The following is a 24,928-nucleotide window of genomic DNA, read 5'->3' on the forward strand; positions in this document are numbered from 1 at the left end:
GGGGAACCAGAGTTAACAGTGAGATCTCTTTGCCCTGACTCTTCCTCTGGTCTGGAGTTCACCAAGATTCCAGTCATTCCATACGATTTTTTACGGTGACAGCAGAAATTCTCGTGCACTTATTGGCTAATTTTCAAGGTCAAAAAGTGGACAGACACATGAATTTATGATTTACGTGACATGTCAACGAGGGGGTGGGGGGGGGGGGGGGGCAATTTGTTATTGTAAAAAAACAAAATGACATCAATTTTCCATGCGTCTGTCCTGTTATTTATCAGGAATTTCGTCATAACATTGTCAAAGTAGCTGTGGATCCTCGAGGCGATATATAGCCGAGTGGATCCGCATATCAATAACCTACTGTTGAAAAATCAAGATCATGTAGCAATTTTAAAATTTTGATTAGCTTCAGCTCAACCATGAATGAATTTTTTTATAATAAGCGTCAACTTATCGGAAACCCACCGATCTCAGTAGAACTGTCATAGCTTCATTGGTGGTGTGGATTTTTTCAGCCGAATCCCAGTAGGTTTAAGTTGGACCGGGAAGACTTCTTTAATGTTTGTGGTACATTTCCTGTCATATTTCTTCCGATTCCATTAAGTATCAATCTACTAGCATTCTATCACGAATGCCGCTCTCTTATTGGACACGGCTACTCACTTTGTATTCTGCTGTAGATAGTGAGTAGCCAGCCATTACGACGTGTGCATGTATGTAACGGATTTTGTTTAAGTTTTGAACGACTAGTAGATTTATTTGACTAGAACAATCAGATTATTCGCTATCGATTTCTATGCGTGATAGTTGACGTTTCAGACTTTTTAGCCACCCTCAAGAGAGGATGAAGAGAAAAGAGAGTTGAGGCTTCAGTCCAAGGTGCATTCCGCAAGACTTCCACGCCGAAGATACGCCAAGGCTTTTCAAATTCCGTGCCACGCGCCTAGCAAGCGGCCGCAGTTCCACGCCGAAGAATGCTGTTTTAAAAACGCTTACCCAACGCGGATGGGAAAGTTTAGACTCAAATGGATTATACTGATCTGAACGCCTGGAAGAGGCTAAGAACAAGCTGATCCAATGACACGAATCACGTGGTCATCCCAAGGGCTTCAAACGCATTTTCATACCCCGAAAGACATCCGCGCAGCGCGCGTGATAAAATTATGCGCGGAAAAACTGGGTACCATGCCTAGCAACATATCTCCTTCTCTTGCTAACCCACATAACTATATCTCTCAGTTACTACGCGCGCTGTGATTGGTTTATTTAGCGGGTACGGTAAAACTCCAAGCTGTTTTTGTTCCCAAGATGTCCCTTGACTTATCGCCAGCTTTCGTTTTCTTTAGATTCCGTAAAACGTGCTAACGACCCAACAACGATTTTTGCTGTCGACGGGCGTAAGTCATTTGAATCCGTTCCGCGTGTCCAGAAGTTGTTTTCCAAACCCGTCAGACACACAGCAGAGATATAATTAATAGGCTACTTGCCTCGTCTACTCCATCCGTACTGTAAATTACGGAACGAGAAAAAAACCCTCGGTCCGAAACTTACAATACGGACCTCCAACGGACTTCATTGTTTCAACTTGATAAAGAAAGATACCGAGAACTGCAGTTAATAAGCCCTCCTGCTTACAAGTCCCTCCGTTTATGAGCCCATCGAAGTTGCATGAGCTCAGGGCTTATGTAAACGGCATTTCAATAATTTAATCGTTAGGTTTAAAATCAGAGAATAGGATTACGGAATGAACACGAGCAGACAATTCAAAGCTCGTGTACATGTTTTTATTACAAAATCTGGACAGACTGAATAACACGTACTATACGTATAACAATTTTCTGGGAAGTAATCCTCAGTTATCCATGTTGTTACTCAGAAATTCAAGCCCTTCAATTTCATGGGCCAATAAACTATGCAAAATTATATTAGGTTTACTACTTAATATCACTCTCAACTTTTAAAATTTACCAGTCATTTCCTGGACAGCAACGTGTATTTTCCCAAAATTTGACTCTAGCTATATATCAAAAGCGTTTTACGCGCAAAACTACTTGAATTGAGGAGGCAGAATGGCTGTCTTCACATAACTTAAAAGCAATGGAGTATACCTCAATTTTGCTCTTTTTTTTGAGTCAATTACCTAGTGTGGCTTGCAGGGCAAACCCAAGAGATTATACAATCTCTTGGCAAATCAAGAGATTCTCTTGGCAAATTTGCAAAAAAAAGTGCCACCACGTAATTATCTGTCTAGAAATTAAAACTCTATCATCCGTAACTGAAGAAGGATCTCCCTTGAAAATTCTGAACTAAAAAGTGAACCAAAATTGGGGAAAATTTCCGTAACAACTTGATTAATTCATCGTTTTCATTTCCTTTATACAGGTAGCAGCTCTCGCCTAAGACCTAACTCTGTGACAATATAATTCCTATCTTACAATAGCATACATGGCACCGTCGCTAACAGCCTCTGCGAACCTACCTTGCTTGGGTAGCGACTACTTTAGCGACATCAATAACGGTTGAGCAACGATACTGACTGACATTGCTAACTAACGCTACGTCACTTTTCATTACTTTTTTCCCAACTTTAAAGCAATGAAAGAAAAGATACTTGTAGCTATCTAAATTCCACGTAGTTCCAATGGAATGAGTAAAATTAAGAAGTGAAAAACTAATAATGTGATGTTAAATGTGTATCATCGGCCAAACCAAGCAGCGGCGACGATATTTATACCTCATCGTACCTTTTTTGGTACGCTTCGGCGGCGTATCAGGCGAGTGTGGTCGAGCCATGGTTCGTATTTACCCATGGTGAAACCAAAAGAGCCTTATATGCCGTCGAAGCGAGCCAAAAAGGTACGATTAGGTATTTACCGCACGCAAATTCGGCCAAGTGAGTATGATATCGGAGAAATATCAGGTCAGTGACTTGATATCGCAGGATATCAAGACCACAGACACGGCTTCTGATTGGCTAATTGCAAATTTGGGTACGATAAGGGCGCGTATCATTGTGTCACTAAGCTAACAGCGGTTATGAGATGGCTTCCGAAAGAAACAAGGAGATAGCTTTCAGCATATCGGGTACTACATGAAATTTAGTTTCCGCGAATTTTCCCACGTTTACGCGTGGTTAACAATCTGAAAGCAAGATTTCCTACCTTGTTGGAGTGTAATCAGGAAGAAAAAGGCATCAAATTTAAGCAAGAGACTTATTAGAATAAGCGAATGATCATATTCGAGGAAAAGTGATGGTACGACAGTAAGTTTCACTGATGAAAACTAGGAAGATACATGTCAACTTAATTAAAGAGGAGATTTTAGACAATTATGTCCGGAAATGTAAAATGCAGGTCAGAGTACATTTTGATGCTTCATAATCACAGCAACGCCATCCAGAATCGCGACTTTTTTTGTTTCTTTTTCGGGGATTATGTCTTGATTTATAGCTGGTTAACAGCGCGTTCAATCTTCTACTGGTGTCAAATAACTAGACGGAACATATCCTTTGTGACCATTACATTCAACAAGCCACCATTCGTCATTTCCAGTCAAGTCCTGTTTCTGTATCACCACTACTAGCTGTCCTTCATCCAGACTCAACTCCGCCGCACTGCTAGCCTCAAACGCATAGTCAGCACAATAGTATAACTTAGCAATAGCAGCGTATTGCGAGGATGGACCGCTAGCCTCTTGAACGTCGTCTGCATTTCTGTCTGTGTCCTGCACAGTACCACTGTTATCGTCGCCATCTTGATTGTCTATAACATCACCTTCACCTTCTTCGTCACTATCATTTTCACCCGCCGGGGACAAGTAACTCTGGGGGACATACCCAGTGGCATCATTATAGTGAACCAGCCACCATTCCGGGTTCCCACTGCTATCCGAGTGTCGCAGGACAGACACAAGATCCCCCTCGGACACCGACAACTCGCCCGCATTTTGAGCTTCAAAGCTGAACTCGACCACATAAGGTTTGCCTTCTCCTGGCGTTACATCTACAGGCTGTGAGCTGTCTAAATCCTTAGGCTCCTAGTGAAATAGAAAAAATACTCATACTTGTCAAACGAACAGGAAGCTATGTAGTAACAACCAACTCTAGGCACCTCTGATATTCTACTGTAGAATCAATCAACATACATCCTCTATCTCCTTGGCTTAAGGAAGAAAGCAAATGAAACAAGAGACATCTTCACACAGACTACTGCTATTTGCGCGCAAAAATCGAGCATCGACCAATCAGAGAGCGGCACGGATCTTCGTAAGGTTACGTCATCACTTATGGAATTTTTCGGGCCCAGTCTCACACGTATTTTAAGCGACAAAGAATCGGCCATTTCCGAGTTGTCTTGTGCCTCTGTTTCAAAGCGAGTCTTGATCAAAACCTTTCATATGAAAATAAGTTTGATTTGCATGAAAATGAACATGTAGGCAGAACGCATTTTCATATGAATGGTGTCGCACAGAGACCCGTTTTAACTGACACAGAGGTAAAAGACAACTCGGAAATGGTTAATTGAAGAAGAAGGACCAAAACGCCGTTAGTCTTTACTGAAGCGGCGAACACTCTCTTTGACAAACTTTTTTATTGTTACACCAAATGCCTACATGTAGCCTGCGTTCAGACGTCTTGTTTTTTTCGCTTCACGCGTGAAACAAAGGCACGCTAGCAATACCAAGATAAACTGTTTTACAGGGAAAATTACTTTCCTCCTTGATTTACTTCCCCACAAAAAAAGAAAAAAATACAGTAAACGGCCGCGCAAGATTAGCGTACTCAAAAAATTCCCCACCAGTTGAATCATAAAAGAAAAAAAATCATAAAAATCAGAATTCACAACGTGAACTCGGTGGCTCATTTCACTTGTAGTCTAATTACTTACGATCCGTGTTGTGCTGCTCAGTCTCCGCGGAGCTGGACGCGGCTGAAGAATCGACTGGGAAGGTGGTGAGGCTTGACTTCTCGTGGCCACCCCACCCTCCCCACCCTGGTCACCGTCTTTGGAATCTAACAAGCTGCTTTTGGTCTCGGTATCATCTTCTACTGCATCCTGGAAACAGGGAAGTCAACAAAATGAATGGGAATGTTATTACAGTCTACAAAGCGATCTTCCTTTGAAACTAGCACACTTCCTTTGAATTTGCGTATTCGGGACTTTCATTTGCTACGAAATACAAGAACTGAAGGCCAGATATCTTTATTTTCCTTCAATTATACCATAGTGCCTTGATCGGGAAAAGAATCCCAGACATTTTGTAATTTACTTGAATCTCTTCACAAGGCATCGTGTTTAAGTACTCAAACGCCAATTCTTATAATTTCGAAAAGATTAGGAGAAACAAGCTTTGCAAAAAGAACTGTGTCTATTGTGTTTGCTTGCCCTGCCGGCTTTTCTTCCTTCTGGGATTTTTTTTTTTTTAAACCCACCCCTAGATCCGCCACTGGAAATGAGAAAAACATCTACACGTGACGAATAGACGGTATGGTGCAGCTTTTTCGTGAGTTTTAAATGAAGTACTTACAAGGTCATGTGATGGCTGAGTTGGGCTTTTAAATGATCGCCTTTTCTTGCGCGAACTGTCTTTAGCCACAAAACTACACGGAATAAAGCTCAGATCTGAAAACTGTTCAACGACTTGCATTGATCTTTTGTTGTGATGTTCAGCTATGTCCTCGTCAACTGCCTGGACAATTGGTAACTAAACAAGAAGCGTTACAAATTGTCACGTTACATAATATTAGAGCCAGCCGTTCGATACAGCGTTGCGTGACAAATCAAACAAAAGACTGCAAAGGGTAACAGTGTTAGAGAAACCAAGATTACCAAAAGGGTATTTCGGGTTACGAGTTTGCCAATCAACAGCTACTGTAGTTCAGTTAGGCTAACACAAATATTTGATGACCAACCGGCGGTTGCCACAGACGTCACTTTCAAAATTCCCCGCCTATTCCCTGACTTTTCCCTGATAAAACTTTCCCTGACCAAATAAATACGACATGTCATTCGTTCAGATAAAGTAGAGGGCTCCAGTCTCCCCTTACAGCCATCCTTTCCACACATTTATTTTAGACTGATAAGTTTTCAACACGTTTTCGCCTTCTTCGTTAAGGAAAAACATCTTTCAGATCACAGTGACCCGAAACGTTTCTTCCAGCTTTCAATGGTATTAAATGAGCGGTGATACAATTTCAATTTTACCTGACTTTTCCTCAAAATGACAATTTTCCCTATCTCAGAATTTGATTCCCCGGCGTTTCCTTGACCTTTAAGGAATTTTTCCCACACCATTTCCCGAGCAGTGGCAACCCTAAAGACGCACTTGTTCGCTACGTTATCCTCCCTTTGAAACGTAATTAATATTTCGACTGTTTGTCAAACTGTACCTGTAGCAGCTGCCCATAGTCTTGTTGTATTTCAAAGTACAGTCTGTTCTGCGCTACGGCGAAGTTTTCCAAACAGTCCACCACCAACGCCATGCACTTCTCAGTAAATCCAGGAAGTTCTTCAAGCAGCTGTGTGTTCAGAGCTTCGTAGTTTTTCTTGGCAAGTTCAAGATCTTCTTTGGCCTGGATAGGATTTTGGCAATCAAACACAATCAAGTCTGACCCCTTACAATATATGTCATTAAATTTGCAGCTAAAGGTTAAGATTGGTTACACTGATTTAACATTTAACACTACTCAGGATTAAACGTTGACCGAAGTGTATATTTCTGCCGTTTCCAAGTGTAAAACTCTGGTCAAACCCAACTGAATGGAACGACTACAGCTGATAACTTTAATGCTTAGAACAACTGGGAGTTGGAGCTAAGCTGACAAGTGTTACTTTTAACGTGAAGACACTTCATAGGCTTTGTTGAAAAATTACTTTATCTTGGGTTTACCGAAATTTGAAAACGCTGTTCCCTGATTAGGGACCGCAAAGGCTGAACTCGAGCCACGATGCTATTTTAACCTAAAGGAGGTTTACCTATGTCAGCTTAGAGGACTTTTCCGGCAATTGAGTGTCAAAAGTAATCTGGCAATTACTTTGGTTTTGGTTTTGGTCTTACTATGGTGTGAGATTGACTGAGTAGTCTAATTGGTAAGTAATTGGTTTGGTTTTACGACACTCAACTGAAAACCGTTTAAAGCAAAAAATGGATCATATAGGGGTCACTCAAGTTGATGACAAAGGACACAGACAATCCAACGAACCAATCAGAACACCACGTCTTTAATGCATGTAGTTAACTTAAAGTGCGGGAAAACGTGTGCGAGCGAGTCACAATTCGTTTTAGTTTCACTTCTAACTGGACGACAAAGTAACGCGAGTTTTTTAAGCCAATCGCGTAGCGTAGCAATGCAAAACCAAAGCAAATGCTACATCATATCATGCAAGTCAAAACCACTCTATTCACAAATGTGTAACCTGTTTTTGAACTGCTACGAGTTTTAGTGCAACATTGTGACATTTGACACTGTTGGGATCTCACTAAACTTAAACAAGGAGCCAGACGAAATCATCCTGTCGCAAACTCACCGCTTTTAACTTGTCCCTGTCTTTAATCTTGTCAATCTTGTTGGACCATCGATCATAGTCTAAGCACTTGTCATTTCGCTTCTGAATCAAACGTTGAGGGCCTTGAAACAAGTTCAGCAAGGAGTTAAGCGGAGACAAAACTTGCATCTGAACCCAGTCCATCTGATGACAGAAAACATAACAACATTAAAACGAGGCCCTGTTAGACTGATTAAAACATGTAAGGTTCAGTGAAACGTTTCTGTTTCAGTTGGGAATAAATAAACAGAGATGACTAAACATAATTAAAGAATGGAACTGACTGAGTCTTATGAAAGTCAGAAGAAACTTAACGTTTTCAGTATTAAGGTTCAATTTTTAGCTTCAACCGTCTCTGACACCACGATCAAACTTGCAGAATGTGGCCGGTTTTGAAGAGATTTTTTTTTTCGTCTACACAGTTTGACAAAACATCCGTCTCTTAATTCCTCACAGAGGAGACCGCGTCCTCTGGTAAATATTATCAAAACGTAAATTAAAGTTAGTAAGTTAGTAATTGAACTATCCAAATTCTATACGACACTTACAAAAATAGAACGAATGGTTTCTCCAATCCTCTTCTGTATTTTGTGATAAGTAGACACTTCTGAGCACGTGGCAGCCTCTTGGTAGAAATCACTGACGTTCTGTCCTGAGGACCTGTGACATTCCATCGTCTCCTACAGCAAGACAAAACAGCATGTTGAGATACGGCTCCGGATAAACCGGATTGGTGCTCAAACCAAGGCGTTTTTGCTTTTAGAGTTTTTTTTTTTTTTTTTTTTTTCTTTTAAGTAACTGTCAAAATGACGCAACCTGAATTGTTTCCAAACAATTGCACTTACAAGTTAGAAATACTGTAGAACGTAATGTTCGAGTCAGCGCCCTCCTTGCAGTAAGCGCCCCCTTTTGTTTTCCGTCTTCTCTGGGCTTTTATATAGCGTCTTATTTCAATACGGGCCCCATAGCAAAAGTGCCAAAAGTACCAAAAATACCAAGTAAGTATTTTGTTTTCACAGACAACCATGAAGAAAACAAACTATAACAACAAAAATAAAACAAAAACAAAGAAAGACAACAAAAACGCAAAAAAAAAAAGAAATAAGAAAGCCGAAATGCGAGCATAGTTGGAAACCAAAATGGTCGACAGACTTTGATCATTATTATACTGTTAATTTCTTACCTGAAATTCTTCCAAATAAGTGGAGACATTCTTTAGTAGGGTTTTCACAGTTTTCTCTACAGCACGAAACTTTTTCTCTTCTTCAATGAATTTTTCGTCAACAGTCTGAAAATTGTGACAGGAAAAACGATTAATATTACAAAAATTGGTTATAAATAAAACAGCAATTTCCAAAACAAACTGCTGAAAAAAAGAATCGCGCAAGGGGAGCCATGGGAAAAAAAATCGAGCAAATGCTTTCTGCTATTCAGGTCCTATATTTTTATACTAAAAAAAGACAATCTTGCACAAACTATTTCCCACCAAAAAAATGCACAACACAAGGGTGAGAAAAACAATTTATGTCCCAGAAAATTGCGCTAACCCCTCCCCTCCCCCCTCCCCCCCAAAAAGAAGACAAAACAGTAATAATAATGGTCCGTCCCTTAGCGAGTTACAGTTCACCTGTGACACAAGCCCTGTGAGTTGCGTCAGCCTCTGGTTAAACCTGGAGCCTTTTTTCACCACTGAATGCCAGCTCAGCTTCTGTATTTTGTTGGTCAACCCACTGTCTTCTACTTTCTTGTACTTCACGACTAGTCAGAGAAAAGCAAAACGAAGCTTCAGTCTACAATAATGGTGAAATGTTAAGACAGTAAATTGAAACGGTGACAAACTGAGGAACTGACATGAACTCAATTCCAAACAAACGCGCTTAAAAGAGAAGATAGCAATTTCAGGCCCCGTCCACGCTACGGCGGACGAAAACGCAGCTATATTTCTACAGCTACGTCCATACTAATCCGTCACGAAAACAGAGCTTTTCGAAAACGCTCTTCGAACCGGAGGAATTTGAAAACGCCGGCTTTACGTTTTAGTGTCGACGGGATGGGCAAAACAGTTTGAAAACGATGATGTCACGATGCGATTTCCCTAACCGAAATTTCCTCACACGTGGGTCCAAAAAACTATTGATTGTTTCGTTTTCAAATTTTTCCGGCGTAATGTGAACGGAAAACATTTGATGCTTTTTCAGAGTTAAAACGCCGTTTTCAAATTTCTCAAGCGTGGTGTGAACGGGACCTAAGAAATACTACGTTTCTCGCACGTTTGACTACTTTTATTGAAAGTGTCATGTAACCTGAAGATGGTATTCAAAGCCAATATAGGTCAGAACTACTCTCATACATGTACTTTATACAATTGCTTGTTAAACTGGTAAGAATCCGCCAAAGGAAAAAGAGATGGCGGCAGCATATTACCACAATAACTTGTGAACCTGCATTTTTGCAATGTTTGACACTGTGCTAACGACATTGTGTATACTAAGTTTGAAGATATCAGAACGTTTTTGTACATTTTTTACGAGCGTAGTAAAGGTATTCGGGCGCTAAGAGTTGTATCAAGCAATATTTTACATCCTCACCGAGATCTTTTCTTCTTTTAAACTCGTTGATAGCATTTGCCACATCAGCCATGACTGATATCGCTCTCAACAAGTTGTACTTGTCTCGGTGGATTTCTGGTGTATACTGATGAGAAAAATTCCATTACAAACAGATTTCTTAAAAATAAATTTAGCACACTTTGCAGTACATGTACAGTGCATAGCTGTACTTAAACTATACCGATTATATAGAACATTCTAATTACAAGTAGACAAAGCAGTATGTCTTCTGACAAACCTTGCGCTTGACCACTGGCAGAAAGTTTTTCTCTCGAAATCAGGCAAGAGGAATGAGGCGAGACGTAACAAGCTAGAAAGGACTGGGACGAGACATGGGTGCCGCAACTCGCGAGAACAAACTTCTCGCCCCAACCCCTTTTTGCCCATACCGCCCCTTTAAGTTCACCTTCACGAATAAACACTAGTCTGACCCTGTGAGAAATGACTAGGATTGTGTAGTTTGCTATGGACAAGTCAGCGCTCACCTTGAGCAGCTCATTCAACAAGAGCGGGTATTTAAGAACTCTCTGAACTGGTTTGATAAGAAACGATGATAAGTCCCAACACCGGGTGTGTTCTCTGAAGAGAAACAAAAAACAACTTTGACATCTAAGACTAAGTGTAAGGGTATTCAGTGCAAGGGAAGAAGACCTTCACAAAGACAAGAACTCCAGGCAGTGCTTTGTACATTAGGAATCTGACATGTGACTGGTTGCAGCAAAAAGTTTTACAAAAGGAGACAAGCACAAGATTGATATTTTTAAATAAATAATAATCAAATCCGGCTGCACTGGCAACCACACAGGTTGCAACTTTGGCAATGTTAATCATGACAGACTTCAAGCTACTTGAGATTCTCTTTCTTTCCTGTAGTTTACTATACATTACCTAATTTTGTCCAAACATTTTGTGAAGGCGTCTTGTATCTCCGGTACTTCTTCATACTGCAAGCACAGAAGATGAATAAGGTTGGTATTCAAGAGCATACATGTACATGTACATTATACAGGTACAGTGAACACCGAAAAACGGTAAATAACTAACGTTGCTACAGTCTCACGATGGCCAAATTTCATTTATTTGTACTACAGACGAATTATCCGACGCCAAATTTTATAGTAGGAGAGGTTTTTTTCCATCTGAAACGATTTATCAGTCTGAGACGGATAAATCGTTCAGGTATAAATCCGACGAATGAGCCAAAGACAAATTGAGCGGCAAAATTCGTCTTTGGCTCATTCGTCTGTCAGCACGACTTCTACTGACAGACGAGTGAGCCCACGACAAACCGTCTTGAAGCTGTCAATCATTCGTCTCAGACGGCTAATGGATAATTCCTTCAGTTCCTAAGAATGAATCTACATGTACACCTACTTACGAGACGAGTAACCTAACATGTACCTTTTCCATGAGTGAGATGGCATCATCATGGTTTCTACAATACACAGCATACACCTCTTTCATTTCTTCAGCTATGTCCACAAAACACTTTCCTGATAAAAAGTACATAAATATTTTACCAAGCAATGTAAACAAACTGGTGCAGTAGAGAGCAAGCTTGATGGAGCAATAACATTCAGATACAACAACTCCTCTAGTTACACTGTAAGTCCCACACACTCAAAAGGTATCTCTACATGGAAGATGGATCACGCACAATCACTACCAATGTGCAATCATTACCAAGTTCCTGATCTTTTCCTTCCTTATCTTGAACAGCATTTTCTAAGTTCTTCAGCAGCTTCTGTGATGTTTCTAATACACTCTCAATGTTACCAAATAACCCTTCAAAATCGAGATCTTTGACCTGCGGGGAACAAATCCAGGAATAAATTTTTAAGTTCATGAGTTTTCTGCGAGTGACTTAGGTGGTTTCTTAATTGACCGCTCCCACGGTGAGGCTTCGCATAATATTGATAAAATTCCCAGCAAGCAAGAGGCACACCAGTTGGCTTTATACAAGGGTGACGGACCAAGAACAGCACCGGCTAATGGCTAGAATGCCACTTAAACCTGCAATCTCCTAATTTCAAGTCCAGCACCCATTAACCTCTTGCCATGCTGCCTCCACTTTGTTCCCTGTTCCCTGTAGATGTCTCTTTTTTCACTTTGACTCAGTTCTTCTCCTGTCCAGTCCAATAAATAAACTTTTACCTCAACAGAGTTCTATAATGTACAGTACACTGTACCTGCAGTTACTGTAGCCTCTTTAATAGATTTTTGTACTGTATTCTTTTGTATGCGAACTAAACCAGTCAGACATAACATGCGTAATCTGTTAGTAGTGTTAAGTATTTTTCAGGTCAAATCTGGCATCTTTTTAGTAGAGGGAACAAATCATCTGTTTGATCGGGCTGCTGTTAACTCTTTCTTGGCTACTGAGATGGATGGATGTGTCTGTACATGTTCCAGGCTCTGTTATCATGGGAAGCAAAATGAGCTGTTACCCATCTCCACACCCTTAGAACCTGGAGCAGGGTACTCTGTTGATAACAGAAACTAACCTGTGAAGCCTGGAGTTCAAACAGGAAGTACTTTACACAGAGCTCAAGGTCACTACAGTAATCCTTCTCTGTGTTAATAAGTTCAGTCACGACTCGCTGTCTTTGCTCAGCCATGTGCTTTTGGCTTGATTCTGCTGGTTTTTCTGTTAAACTGTGCAGGGAAACTGTAATATAACAACAAAATCAACAAAGTATAATTAAAAATAAATTAACCATACAGATACTGTCTTGAAATTTAAAAGATCACTGCTAGCCATTCCACTCTCCAGATGGAGTTGATAGACCCTTGATAGATGTGGGTCCAGTCGGTCAGGCCAGTCAGACCTCAGCTGGGCAGTTGAAAGATACAGCTGTTGTACAACTGGGAAATAATATCTACGATGGGCATCTACGAACTGGAGGAGTAGGGGTGTACTACAGCCCCTCCCCCCTCCCCACCACAGCTACGGAAATTATGTAATTTTTAAGGCAAAAATTTGGGCAAAAGTTGATAGAAATTGAGATTGCTAATAGAGGTCACTGAGTATGCAAGCTTTCACTATAACCATCTTTGGAATTACCGCAGTTTCATTAGATGTGAGAATTGTGAGCTGTTTTGTTTCTCATGTAATTTGAATGCGTTTGAGTTCACGCATTCAGGCATTGCGTAATGTTTTTGGGCAAGAATATCACCACCACCACAAGTCCGAACGAATTTCATAATTTACATATGGTCACGTATATTTTAATCCTTGATTAAAATGATAACTTCTCCGTGAAAGGTCTTACGATATGTTAAGCTTATATCCAGTCACTTGTAAGTGAGCCGCCACCTTTTAAGTGGCCACGCCTTGAATAAGTGGCCGGTCATTTAAGTCCTGAAATTATTGTCAGTAAAACAATGTAAATAAAACCCCTGTTAACCAGCCACGGCCACGTTTTGGTCAGCCTGATGGGGTTTTTCTATTGTCTTTACCCCTATTAAATGTCCACCTAAAATTTAAAAACTTTGTTTTGGAAAAGGTGATGGCAGATAAGAGTCTGAAATAGAAGGTGACGAGTGAAAAAAACATTCAAGCACATGTTTATCATGATTGTCTTGAAGTGACTCCATTCACTACGAAATTAACCCAATGGGTAAAATTATTCAAGGTACATCAACCTCTATTAAGCGGCCAACCTCTATTGATTGGCCACCTGCCATTTTCTCAAGGGTGGCCACTTAATAGGAGGTTTGACTGTATTACTATATCAATCATGGCCACTAATTTAACCTTGCCATACCCTCTAGCTCTGTCAGCTCTCTCTTGATCTTCTCCACAAGTTGTGCACACACTCCAAGGTTTTCCATAACCTCTTTCTTTCTGTTCTCCTCCACTACACCAAGCAACATTTCAAGACTTCTTTGGCTCCGCACTTGTTTCTAAAAAATATTTGGGGCCATTTTTTTTAATGGGAAGGAGTGGCTACAACAAAAATGACTATTTAAATGAAGCATTTGCATGGCCTTGTTTTTGTTTCTTCTTTTTTTTCTACTTGTTTTTCAGAATGTTAATAATACAGTCCAACCTCAAGAGCCCTCATGGGCCCGATAAGGATGAGTGAGTGAGTGAGTGAATAATACAGTGGTTAGATTACATGTAAATGACTTTAAGCCTCCAAGAACAGTGCAATATCGAACTTCCACTGACTAATTCGGCAACAGTACTGCAAAATATGTTGGTGAAAACCAGAAAAGAGAGCCCATTTATGTACAATTACATGTAATACATAGATTACATTCTCTTCACATCAAAATAAACAAACAACAAAACTTGCTCGAGCAAAGTAAGCAAAAGCACCAACTCTACATGTACACTTATCTTACATTTTGGAGGGTCCATTATAAGTTAGATTCAGCTGCTGGGATGGTAACTGCATTTTTGCAACAGGCATAGTGTGATTGAAAGACAAAATAAGACTGGTCTTTTCAGTTGACTGTACAAAAATAGGGTTTGATTTGGAATACCTCTAAGTCTGCTTCCAAGTCAGCTATTTTAACCTTCAGCATCTTTTTCCGATGTGACTCTATCAGAAAGACTTGTTCATCTAAAAAAATCAACACATTTATTGGTTAACTCAGTTGTTGAAGATTTCTTCTTTCACATCAGGCTTTCAGCCAGATGGGCGTCCAGGCATCCTGTGAATGGCCACTTGTTAAAGAAAATTGTTTTATATTTCATATGTTGCCTCAAAAATTGTCCATTTGAGCAGATCCTATAACACATTTTGGACAGCCACTTTTCAAATCCTGGTTTAAAGCCTGTTTCACATATGGAAGCAACACACAGTACACAAATTGATCCCAGGATTTCGATTGACATTAGTATTGGTCAATTCAAGTTAAGAGAGGCACTGTGAGAGTCAAGTGTAACACCCAGGAACATAATGCAATGACCACACCCAGGGCTTGAATCCAGACCACTTGATCCACAATCCAGCATGCGAGCCATTAAATATTGGTAATCGAAAAGGATCCGCGGCTGCGTGGCACAGTGTAAACAGTTCAAAAGTTATCAATAGTTCTGTAATAAATTTAGCACCAAAATTGTACGGCAGACACTTCAGGTTTAGCCCTGTGTACTTCAGTGCTAAGTTTTGAATGAGACACGTCATTGAAGAAATGAACATGTGAAATTATACACACGACTCTAAAAAGCACACGCACGTCAAGCTGTATAAAAAAGAAGTCCATGTTTAGGTGCATTTCGTCACAGGGTTTGGCGTTTTTTGTACCCCTGCACTGTTTTATGCACCAAACCTCCATGTCATCTAGACTAGAAATTTTATATTAATTTAGAATAGAGGGCCACTAGTTTATCAGTTATAAGTTGTTATGTGCTACCCTCTTTATTAAATAAAGTTGTTACTTGCTGCTGGGACTAAACGTGGATTTCAGTGTTTAAACAGCTTGACATATGCATGTTTTTCCCTACATGTATCTGTTAGAGTCACACTTATAACATTATTATTTATTTCTTCAATGATGTGTCCCATTCAAAACAGCACTGAGGAAGGGCAAGGCCCAAAACATCTGCCATATAATTGAGTTTATTTTGGTTCTAAATTACTATTATTTATAACTTTGCGAGCTACATGTATTAGGCCACTGTCCCTGAAAATTGTAAATTTAAATTTGAAATATTGGCAAAACAAAAGTGACAGCGGATTTTACTCTAAAAGTAAGTGTATGAAACCTTTGAGGTGCTTTAATTCTTCTTGCCATTCTGTTATCTTCTGCTGGCTCTGTGACACCTTTGCTTCCATTTCTCGTTGTTTAACAGGATCAGTCATCACAAGCTGGAAATAACATTATCAAAAGTCACACTTTGCTTCACTACAATCTGTAAACTCCAGTTTTAAAATATAGTTAAATGGAATTTAACACAGTTAACGACTAGGAGCTAGTCTGGTCAGTAGCATTTTTGTAGGCCCTTGTTAGTGTCTTGGCCATCTGTTAGCATTAAACGTTTGTTGCATTCTGTAGCGTTTGCAGCAGTCATATGATTGTGGGAGCCCTGGGGCTAACATTGTCCAGCAGTATTCTTGGTTAGTACGTGCGTTGTCGTCCCATGTGCTCGCAGTGTGTTCGTTGCTCTGTTAGCATGGCATTGTCAGTTGAATTATAGTAATTTAACAGTTCTCAGTGTTCCCTCTCTATCCCCCCCCCCCCCCTTTTTTTTCAGCATTTTTTTTTTTCCACTGAGCCATCTGGCTCGAGTGGGACAGGTGCCTGATGGGGGCCTGGCACGGGGGGGTCATGGCTTGGTTGTGGGTTGGGCAGGCCAGTCAGGTGTTCTAGCCCCTTGGGATTTGACTGCGGTTGCAGCCCCTGGGCTTCGTAGGCACCTTCCCTCCACTAGCGACTTGGGCGTTAACAGTAAATTAAAATGTTTCAGATTCCACATGTGCCATGATACAATGTATCATCCCTGGACACAATAGCCTCGCAAAATGCATCTTGGAAGCATCTTGAAAACCTGAACACCTGTGAAAAAATCTTCTTCAAGGTCAGGTCATCTTCAGTAGGAACCCAGTTGCTCAAAGCGAGGATAACACTAGGCAACTGTAATCCAAATAGAGTTTTAACCGTAGACAACCGACTTGCTCTATTTTGCAGCACATTATTGGTATTGATGTGCTTCCTGTTTCTTAAACAGAGCTTAATGAAAGGAATGAAAGACATGTCCCTTTAGAACAATGACATACAAAATAATGAGATGTAAATGGATACCCATTACTCACATGTAAGTATTAACTGATGGGAAGATTGTTTCCATGCACGTGTAGACATACATAGATGTACAGACCTGTAGTATCTTTTACATGACACACATGTACCTGAGAAATAGTCTTGAATCCAGAGTGAACTTTCATTTCTTTCTGTAAACAAACATGAGAACAAACATTAAGGTCAAACAGTACCTTGAGAGTGCTACTTTTGTTAAATTTTTCTTTCTAAGCAAAACAAAGAGGTCGCTATAAAATTTAACATTTCCCCAAAAATGGATCCAAAGTAGAATCTTAAAATGCATGCGAGTTATTTCATTGGCTGGCAGGATATTCTGTTGACATACATTGGAGTAAAGTAATGACCTGTTTACAACTATTCAAACGGCAAAAACTTGCAATAATTTTTCACGAGAATACCATCTCTTTAAATGAAGTAATAGGGTATGTAGCTAAATTGGCAGATTTTCATGATATTTGGCCAGACTGTTCCTTAACAATTGAGGAACAAAAGCGTCCCAGGGATTTTTATATCAAGGATATTTCTCTTGTGACAGCCACAATGCAAAAGGATCAGCAGATTATTTCATGCTATAACTTTATGGGTCTATAAAAAAGATAACCAATAAGAATACAAGAAAACCCTACGAAAATGTTGGGCTTTCTTGAAAGCCCCACCTTCTATTCCATGGCTTTGGCATAGATTGGTTGAATTAAATTTTATTTAAGAGACCCTATTGCTTTTTAAAAACTACTGTATTACCGCTAAATTAATTGCTTCATATAAATTACAAACCTTTAGGTTGTCTTCTGCCTCAGCAATCCTTTCTTGTAGTGTTGCCAGGCCTGGTGCATCAGTTCCCTCTGCTGAATTCCCTGAAAAAAAAATGGGATTCAATAATTTCAAGATGACATTGAAAATGCAAGAATTGGTAAACTTGTAAGGAGCCAGAAAACTAAAAGCATTACATGTGGTACTATCATGTGATTTACAAATTAACCTTGCATTGAAGTAATCGTATGTTAGTCCAGCCACAGTTATTTGTACTCATTCCAAATTGAGTTCTAAGGCAAGACAATTTACTGTCAGTGATTTATTTCTAAAGAGAGGAAGCCACATCAGGCTTTTCATGCAGGTCCTCTATCCTGGTTGGAGATGTTGGTTTTTGTGGAGGGAGGAAAACTGGAGAACCTAGAGAAAAACCCTCAGCAAGGCTGTGGTCTAAGGAAAATTAAAAGGAGTCCAAAGGTTCGTAACCATGAAATCCTGGGTGCCCAGCACTTAAGCTTATGAAAAAAAGTAAGTTTTTCCAGTCACCCAAATGCAAAAGTTAGTCGCCTTCAGGACACAGGCACCTCTAGAGCACAGCCCTGCTCAGTGTACAATTCATGTAAGGCTAGATCCAACAACAAACTTAACCCACTTATAAAAACTAGGGTATCTAAAAGATAGTAATGCTGCGGCACATTCTGTTGATAGTGACATATTTAACGCCGTGACTCATCTATCTGCGCGTTTCAAGACTTAAATTAACTGTTATTTCTCAAAGTAGTGTCAAATCGTGGTGTCACTTAAAATCTGTCCTTGTATGCATCAACTTCATGCATGATGACGCATCGATGGCGAGGTGTGACAAAGGATCGAGACAAAAAAGCACATTGTGATCTGAAGTATGTTTGGACATAAAACGATACACATCAGCCTCCCCTTTACCAGATCGAGAAAATCGAAAGATGTGGAAATTGTAGGAGCAGAAATCTAACTTATAAATTCTGTACTGGTACCCATTAAATATCTCTAGAACTTGACAGACTGTGTCGAGAACGTGTTCATCGCGATGTGTGAAAATGCTCAAGCTTTAGCTTAAGTTCATGTTTCGATGAAAAGGAATAGATTGCAGCATTTATGAAATCAGCATGTTCCACGGTTTTCGTTTGTTTCAATTATTCTACAGGCTTTAGTAACGACGATTTCTCTTCATTTAAGAATTCGGCGAAGGAGGCGAGACTGCTAAGAAATGACATACTAAGATTAAGATGTCACAATTAATCATCCAGATTTACAAACTTTCACATACTGCATAGCAAGAGTTGTGAAAGTCAAGCACGATCTCCTTCACATCGCTTTACAGGTAAATCAGAGCAAACTTTCTCAGTGGAATCCACGCGATAAAGGATGACGGCTCGACGAGTATGAAATCCTCGTGTTGTTCGTGGCGCAATGCACTCCAGTAAAAGTGGCGCAGTGCAGTCTGGTTAACTGCAATGCATTCTGGTAAAAAGTGATGAATTCGAGAATTCGTACCCCCTTCTATATATTCTTCTTAAATCCTGATTATGTTGCTGCTCGCCCGCTACGCTCGCTCCGCAGCAACTAAGGCCGGAATTGAACCTGGGTCACATTGGTAGGAGGCTTGTAGTCAAATTGTGGTCAAATTAAAAGACTACATGTACTTATTACCAAGGACTATTTTAAAGACTTTCTTTTCCACAGTTAACTGCCTCCACATCCAGATATAGAGATTGTGATTACATGTACTTTTAGAAACTTATTTAATATATAATGGAATTTATTTAATGTTTTAAGCCTTGATTGATACTTTGATCTTAGCTCTGTATTTAGTATTTTATGTGTATGTAATTATTATTTTCATTAATGTATTGTAATTCAGTAGTATACACAGCCCCCCACAAGCTTTGTAGCTTTAATTTTTATCGTGTTGAAATAAAGGTTTTATGTTATGTTATGTCAATCTTGACAGTTCTTTAACCTACTGAACTGCCGGTGAATTTTTTGATCAAATCTCAATTCAGTAAATGCTGTACATACATATACTGTATGTATAATGTACGGTGTAGATCATACTGACCCCAGTAATAATTATTATGGAAGACATTTCTTTTAAAAAGGTACCTTTGGTCACTGATTGCACTTGTACATTACTTAGTTTGTCACTGCCAGTAGCACTTGCAATATGGCTGGACTTAATCTCGCTTATCTGCTCTAGACTGTTTGAACGTCTCAGCTCCAATGGACTCTACACATTCAACAAAACAATCAGTTACAGTATCAACTCTTACTAGCTACATGTTTGTTAGTAAGATTGAATTATTTTACAGTACTAGTACCAACCAACAGAGGAGAACTTTAAGGCTGCCATTAAGGGCCATAATTTGCGACACCACAGCTGAGCATGCTTGCTATGAGTGAACTTTGCTGCTGTTGAAAGTAATTCACCCACAAACCAACAAGTCTTCCAGTTGCCATCCACTCTCAGAATCATCAAGTTATGCTTACATGCAGAGTCAGCTGTCCATCAGAAACAGAAATTAGGGAACTTCTTTTGTGTTCTTGATCCAATGGAACTCAAACTTAGCAACAGGATTGACAATTCAAAAATCCAAAAACAAACGTACAGTATTTTTGTTTTATTTTATTCTAAGGGCCTTTCATGGGAAAATGATGACACCAAACTACATGTACATGTACATGTAACAAGAGAATTTTCTTTTCACTTCCGGACTACGCTAATGTATGATTTTGAAAGGATATATTGAGATAAATTCAAATATGAAAAAAAAAATAGTTCTATAAATTGAATAGATATGTCGAATATTTGAATTTTGAACTTTCTGCCAGTTTGTTACAGTACTGGTTTTAGAAATTTGGCAAATTTCAACATGTAATTGCATGTATAATAAAACCCTTCAAAAATATTTCTTCACAATTGAATTCATCTCAGCATATACCTATTAATTTTATTCTTTCAAAATTATCATCATGCATTAGTTTAGACAGAAAGTGAAAATAAAATTTTGCTGTTAGTTTGATGACTTCATTTTCCCACTAGAATCAATTTGAATAAAAGAAAACAAAAAAGTACACCTTTCTTTGGATTTGGATTGTCTATCATGTTGCAAGGTTTGAGTTCCATCAGATTAAAAGCACAAATAAAGTAGTTCTCTAATGTCTACACGGCATGTTTAGCTCCCTGGCAAATCCGCACTTTCCAACGGCAGGGCAGGAAAACAAAATTGAAATCCAGTTGCCCAGCGCACCAGTACATTTCAGTTTTCAACTGCCCCCACTAAAATATTGCTCGCCCAATAGGTGCACAAGTTCATGCCTTATCAGCTACATGTAAAATAATCCACAAATTTTTGCAGTGGACTTATCATTATGAAGCTGGTTACCTTGTCCACTGCATTAAGAGAATCCTTGTCTTTCCAATGCACAGAACGTGGTCTAGAAAGAGGTTTTGATTTTGGGCCATCATGATCGCCAGCCCTTGTCTTAGGTGACCACTTAGGAGACTGAGAAGAATCCATTTTACTGTCTATTGGGCGCAGAGAATGTGGCGCCCCATTCTGTTTCACGTCTTTCACGTCCAACTGTTGGTGATCCTTTGCTTTTGATATTGAAACATGTACCTCCCTACTAAAGTCACCTTGTACAAGATCCTTTGATCTCGTTCCAGGAAGAGTTTGGCTGCGGACATGCTGATTCTTGCTGCTGCTGTCCCGTTTAGGGGGTGGGGGTGCTGGTCGCCTGGGTGTGATTGGAGAATCTTCTGATGCACTTGATTCACTACTTCTATCATCTATCCTTGCTTGAGGAAGTGGAACCAATGGAGTCGGCAGAGACGTGCAGTTGCCCGATAACAAATCATCGTCATCAATAAGGTTCCTTTTGTTTTTATTTTCATCATTTACATGTCCATGGATCCCTGCTCTTTTACCTGGCCAAGTTCCAGTGGAGTCCTTAAAATATCGCGGCTGTTGAAAGCGTTTACTTGGTGTCTCAGATTGTACAGAAACTAGAGTATTTGAACTAGAGGCACTTCCACCAGGTAGTGATTGGACGGAAATTGAAGGACTAAGAGCGGTTTGGGAACTTTTGGGTGCAGAGTGTTCCTCACCCCCTAGGTATCTCACTGAATAACTTGGTGACTGCTTTTTACTTGTTGGTCCTGGCTTTGGTGTAAGCAACGGTTTAGTTCCTGGAGTGTTTTTTTGAGTTGTGGCCATGTCAGATGGCAGTGCAATAATTGCAGGTGTTGGATCCTGTGTGAATGAAGAGTCTAAAAGAGATTTGTTGGTATCACCTTTCACTGAGTAAGAGTCAACAAAGTCACTAGTCCGCTGAGCAGAGCTACGCATTTGTGATATGTTTATGTAGCCAGGGTCGTCAAAAATACCAGAAAAACTTCCATCTAATGCAAGTCGTTGAGCACTAGACTTCAGTGATCTACTTTCAAATTGTTGGCTCATATCAAATAGAGGTTCCAGATATGCCGCAGGGCATGACCCACGTATTCCACTAGCTAACCGACCCTCGATCCAGTTATCATCATCAACTTCAAGGACAGTTACAACATCTCCTGCATTCAACTCCAGATCTCCTGAATATAATGCCGTAAAATGAAACAGTGCCTTCCCCTTCATACCTCTTTTCCATTTTACTTTTGGTGCAACACAGCTATTCTGGGCTCCATGTTTAGGAGGAGAGTCCACAAAACTAAAATCTCCATTTGCAAATGCATTTTGTTCTGATGGCAATTCAACCTCAACAGCAACAAAGCTAGACGGGAAAAGCCCCACAGTGCCATTAATTTCTCCTTCCATCCATTGCGAATTCAAACGCCTCCGGAGAAAGATACAGTCACCCTCACGAAAAGTCAACTCTCCCGCACTTTCTCCAACAAAGGGGTATACAGCACGGGCACATGGTCTCTCAGAAGACTTCAGATAACTCTTGGGAAATAGCCCTGTCCTGCCATTGAATGACCCTTCCAGCCAGTCTTCATCGACATCTTTCATTACCTCTATCAGTGCTCCAGAAGGAAATGTAAGCTCACTGTCATTTCTACCAGAAAAAGCAAAGGCAGTCTCCACAAAATATGCATCATTACTAGGACTGTGTTGGGCTAAGGAATTATCATTTCTAGACAATTCACAGCTTTCACCAGGCTGCCAATTGGACAGTAAGTTTTTATGCAATCCCTCATAATGAGAAGGCATGACATGGGAATCCTTTTGAAACTGTGGTTCATTTTTTATCCTCTCAGCATAGGTAACAGGAAACAGGCCTGTTTTTCCTTGATAACTGGCTTCCAACCAATGCTTGTCAATATACTGTGTAATCTTTATGATGCTTCCCTCCGAAACAGAGAGTTCATTGGGATTGTCAGACTGAAAAGTGTATAAAGCCCTTGCAAGACTTCCGTCCATGGATAGTAACTCATAGTCTGCAGAGAAATGAAAGCAACAGAAAAGCTTAGCTCTTCTTTATTATACAACATGCTGATTGCATCAAGCATTGTTTAAATAGAGAATGCTACCTGCATAATGTTGCATACATTATTGTCAATTGTTTTTTAGAAGATTGACTTTGTTGTTACCTGTAATTACAATTTCCACCTTGAAAACTCATAAATTATTAAAATTATATGTTCTGGACTTCAGTTAAATGAAAAACTATAACAAGAGCTTAATTACCGGACAAATATCTCACAGTGATTTTAGTACTCAAAACAAAACCCAAACAGTTAATATAATTTTCCCGTGACAATATCCACTGAGTTACTTTGAACAGACAAGTCTTACAATACTGTACATGTATATCACTTGGAGGTTGTTTTGATTTTGAAATATTTCACTTGTTTTGCTCTACACTGTAGAACATTGCAAGCATATTTCATTGGTATAAAAGATTAAGCCCCTTAAGTTGAGTTTAAATTCTGTCTGACTATTCCTGTTATTTAAAAGCAGTTTCTTTCTGTAGCCAGTTGTTTGAGTTACATGTAATATCTAGCTCTAACCCAGGTCAACATTGCAGAGTTCGTCTGGAGATTTTAAGCACAAAGAAGTATTGAGATGTTATAGGTTGAATTTAAGCGAAAATCGCAATTATGAACCTACCGATTAAGAAGCTATCAGATTTAGCCGTGGTAAATTTAACACAATATCGAGCTTTCAGTTCATGTACAGCTGCGGTAGGGAACGGTTACAAAGTCTTAGAGCTGTAGTCAGCTGTAGTTTACAGAGAAACCATTCTTTTTGCTTAAAACAAGTGAGGACTAGATTTCTAAAGACGAAAAGTAAACTTTGATCGAATAAGCTTAAATCAATATCGCGAAATTTAAGCTTGGATTCTATGAAGCCCAATAACAGCTAAAGCCGACATGTTTGCTGTACGTACCTTACCGGAACCGCGAAATAAAACAAGACGTCTGGGTCACTACACGAACCAAAGCTTGAAAAAATCCATAGCCGAGGATACTTCAAAGGTAAAACATCCTTAAAATCAATTAATGGGTTCAACATTTCCTAGTTTAAGCGCCTTCACAACATTCCGTCGCACGTCTTCGAGACACTTGATCGAAACTGTGCTTGACAGTTACTCTTCCCCAGAGCTTTCGCTGTTTTAACCACAGGTTACCCAATTTTAGAGTTGGTATATACTCCATAGGATCCTGTTGAGTAGGTTGATAGTAAAAAAATAAAGGTTTAACTTTGTATCCTGTTTCCATGTCTTTAATACACAGAAAACCGCCACCTTCATCCGCATTTCCTGTACAGGATGTCCTGCAAAACACTTAGTGTTAAACTCATACCTTGGCCTTTCCGCGTGGGCAAAGATTAGCGTAGTCTTTTCTAGACTTTCGATCTCTCCTGACTTGATATATATATGTATTTTTGATTTATTCACGTTTCATTAACATTGACTTCGACTGGAAACCGTTTAAAATTTATCGGTTAAAAGGCCTGCTTGACTGTTTGAGCCATCGAAAAATTTTCCTTACGATCATTATATGGTGGATAAAATAATGCTCAACGTGTAAACCATTCTAACCACCGGCTAAAGCGGTTAGTGGGTATACCTGTGAGTTGTACTATGCATGCTCGGTTAAATGGTAATTACTCAGACCGTTTAAAACCAAAATCGCTCAAATGACGTAAAGAAATGGATACCAGGTGAGGTTTCAAGCTTGCTGAAACTCTTCTGAGGAAAAGACAAGAC

The 24,928-nt window shown here is 39.7% G+C and overlaps 1 protein-coding gene across 1 annotated transcript; it reads right to left on the bottom strand.

The window, feature by feature from the left end:
- Window positions 1–1,762: 1,762 nt before the first annotated feature.
- On the bottom strand, window positions 1,763–24,314 carry LOC110050998 (dynamin-binding protein-like). Its single transcript, XM_020756973.2, has 22 exons — window positions 24,107–24,314; window positions 21,100–23,153; window positions 19,820–19,943; window positions 17,702–17,781; window positions 17,017–17,058; window positions 15,873–15,975; window positions 14,645–14,724; window positions 13,921–14,059; window positions 12,658–12,821; window positions 11,837–11,960; window positions 11,555–11,646; window positions 11,042–11,097; window positions 10,639–10,732; window positions 10,133–10,238; window positions 9,172–9,302; window positions 8,728–8,832; window positions 8,093–8,224; window positions 7,527–7,688; window positions 6,389–6,571; window positions 5,527–5,703; window positions 4,887–5,054; window positions 1,763–4,035 (listed from the first exon to the last, which is right to left on the bottom strand). The coding sequence occupies exons 2-22, from the start codon at window positions 23,134–23,136 to the stop codon at window positions 3,466–3,468; spliced, it is 4,869 nt and encodes a 1,622-aa protein (XP_020612632.2). The 5' UTR covers window positions 23,137–23,153; window positions 24,107–24,314; the 3' UTR covers window positions 1,763–3,465.
- Between the last annotated feature and the right edge of the window lie 614 nt (window positions 24,315–24,928).

The sequence above is a fragment of the Orbicella faveolata genome, unplaced genomic scaffold (assembly GCF_042242905.1).
Source record: "Orbicella faveolata isolate gen_17 unplaced genomic scaffold, um_ofav_v1 contig_46, whole genome shotgun sequence".
Lineage (NCBI taxonomy): Eukaryota > Metazoa > Cnidaria > Anthozoa > Scleractinia > Merulinidae > Orbicella > Orbicella faveolata.